Genomic DNA, 1,305 nt, shown 5'->3' with positions numbered 1-1,305 from the left:
GAGTAGCCGGGACTACAGGCGCCCGCCACCACGCCCGGCTAACTTTTTTGTATTTTTTAGTAGAGACGGGGTTTCACTGTGTTAGCCAGGATGGTCCCGACTCCTGACCTTGTGATCTGCCCGTCTCGGCCTCCCAAAGTGCTGGGATTACAGGCTTGAGCCACCACGCCCGGCCTGATTATTACTTTTAAAAGATACAGATGGGGTCTCGATATGTTGCTCAGGCTGGAGTATAGTGGCTATATTCACAGGCACGATCCCGCCACTGATCAGCAGGGGAGTGGTGATATATTGTTGTTTTTTATTGTTTTTTCCATATATATACTATATATATATTTATATTTGAGATGGAGTCCCGCTCTATCACCCAGGCTGGAGTGCAATGGCACGATATTGGCTCACTGCAACCTGTATCTCTGTGGTTCAAGCAATTCTCCTGCCTCAGCCTCCCGAGTAGCTGGGATTACAGGCACCTGCCACCACACCCAGCTAATTTTTGTATTTTTAGTAGAGTTGGGGTTTCGCCATGTTGGCCAGGCTGGTCTCGAACTCCTGACCTCAGGTGATCCACTCGCCTCGGCCTCCTAAAGTGCTGGGATTACAGGTGTGAGCCACCGCGCCGGGCCCACAATCATTTTTGAAGGAGGGCACCTGCATTTTCATTGTTCACCAGGCCCTGCGAATTATACCGTGAGAATGGGAAAAGAAAGAAGTTAAAGAGAGGGAGGCTTTGAAGGGAGGCAAAGATGAAGGAAGACGTAAAGCAGAGAGAAATAAATATTAACAGATTTTGGACACACACAGAGAAAAACTGAGAGGCAGAGACAGGATTGGAGGAGACCAGGGAGATGGCGAATCCCAGAGACAGGGAAGAGATCCTGGAGCCACGGAAAGGCAGCACTCACCTGGAGTCCGAAGGAGAGACAAAGACGAGGGGAAAAAAGAAACCAAGAGAGGCAGCTCTGAGCGAGGCAGAGAGAGGCCCCAGCAGCCAGGAGCCGCAGAGGACAGAGGGAGGAGACCGCGTCCAAGGTATGGGAGAACGGCCTGGTCCAGGCTGTGCGGGTCCCAGCCGGAGGTGGGGCCTCACCTGTGTGCCCGTCTGGCCTGCATGGGCCAGGGCAGTTCCCGGGAAGGGTGAGGGTCCTGCAGCTCCGTCTGGGTGACTTCTGTGAAGGCCTTTCTGCTCCTTCCTTCAGCCTCCTCCTCTTCCTCCTCCGGCACCCCCCAAGGCAGCACCCCAGGGCCTCGGTACCGAAGGGTGGCAGCACTGGGCAGCTCGTTCAGCACAGAGGACAGCGATGG

At 54.3% G+C, this 1,305-nt stretch overlaps 1 protein-coding gene across 1 annotated transcript in view; it reads right to left on the bottom strand.

Annotated features, from left to right (window-relative positions):
• The window catches only part of LOC105539659 (transmembrane channel-like protein 4), a 31,104-nt gene that overhangs the window by 26,874 nt on the left and 2,925 nt on the right, over nucleotides 1-1,305 (bottom strand). The window contains 1 exon segment of the mRNA XM_011980034.1: nucleotides 906-1,305. This exon segment is cut by the window's right edge and continues 1 nt beyond it. Coding sequence (XP_011835424.1) covers nucleotides 906-1,305 — 400 coding nt within the window.

Source organism: Mandrillus leucophaeus, unplaced genomic scaffold (genome assembly GCF_000951045.1).
Source record: "Mandrillus leucophaeus isolate KB7577 unplaced genomic scaffold, Mleu.le_1.0 Scaffold104, whole genome shotgun sequence".
Lineage (NCBI taxonomy): Eukaryota > Metazoa > Chordata > Mammalia > Primates > Cercopithecidae > Mandrillus > Mandrillus leucophaeus.
The sequence above is the reverse complement of the archived record's forward strand: the minus strand, read 5'-3'. Positions and strand labels throughout refer to the sequence as shown.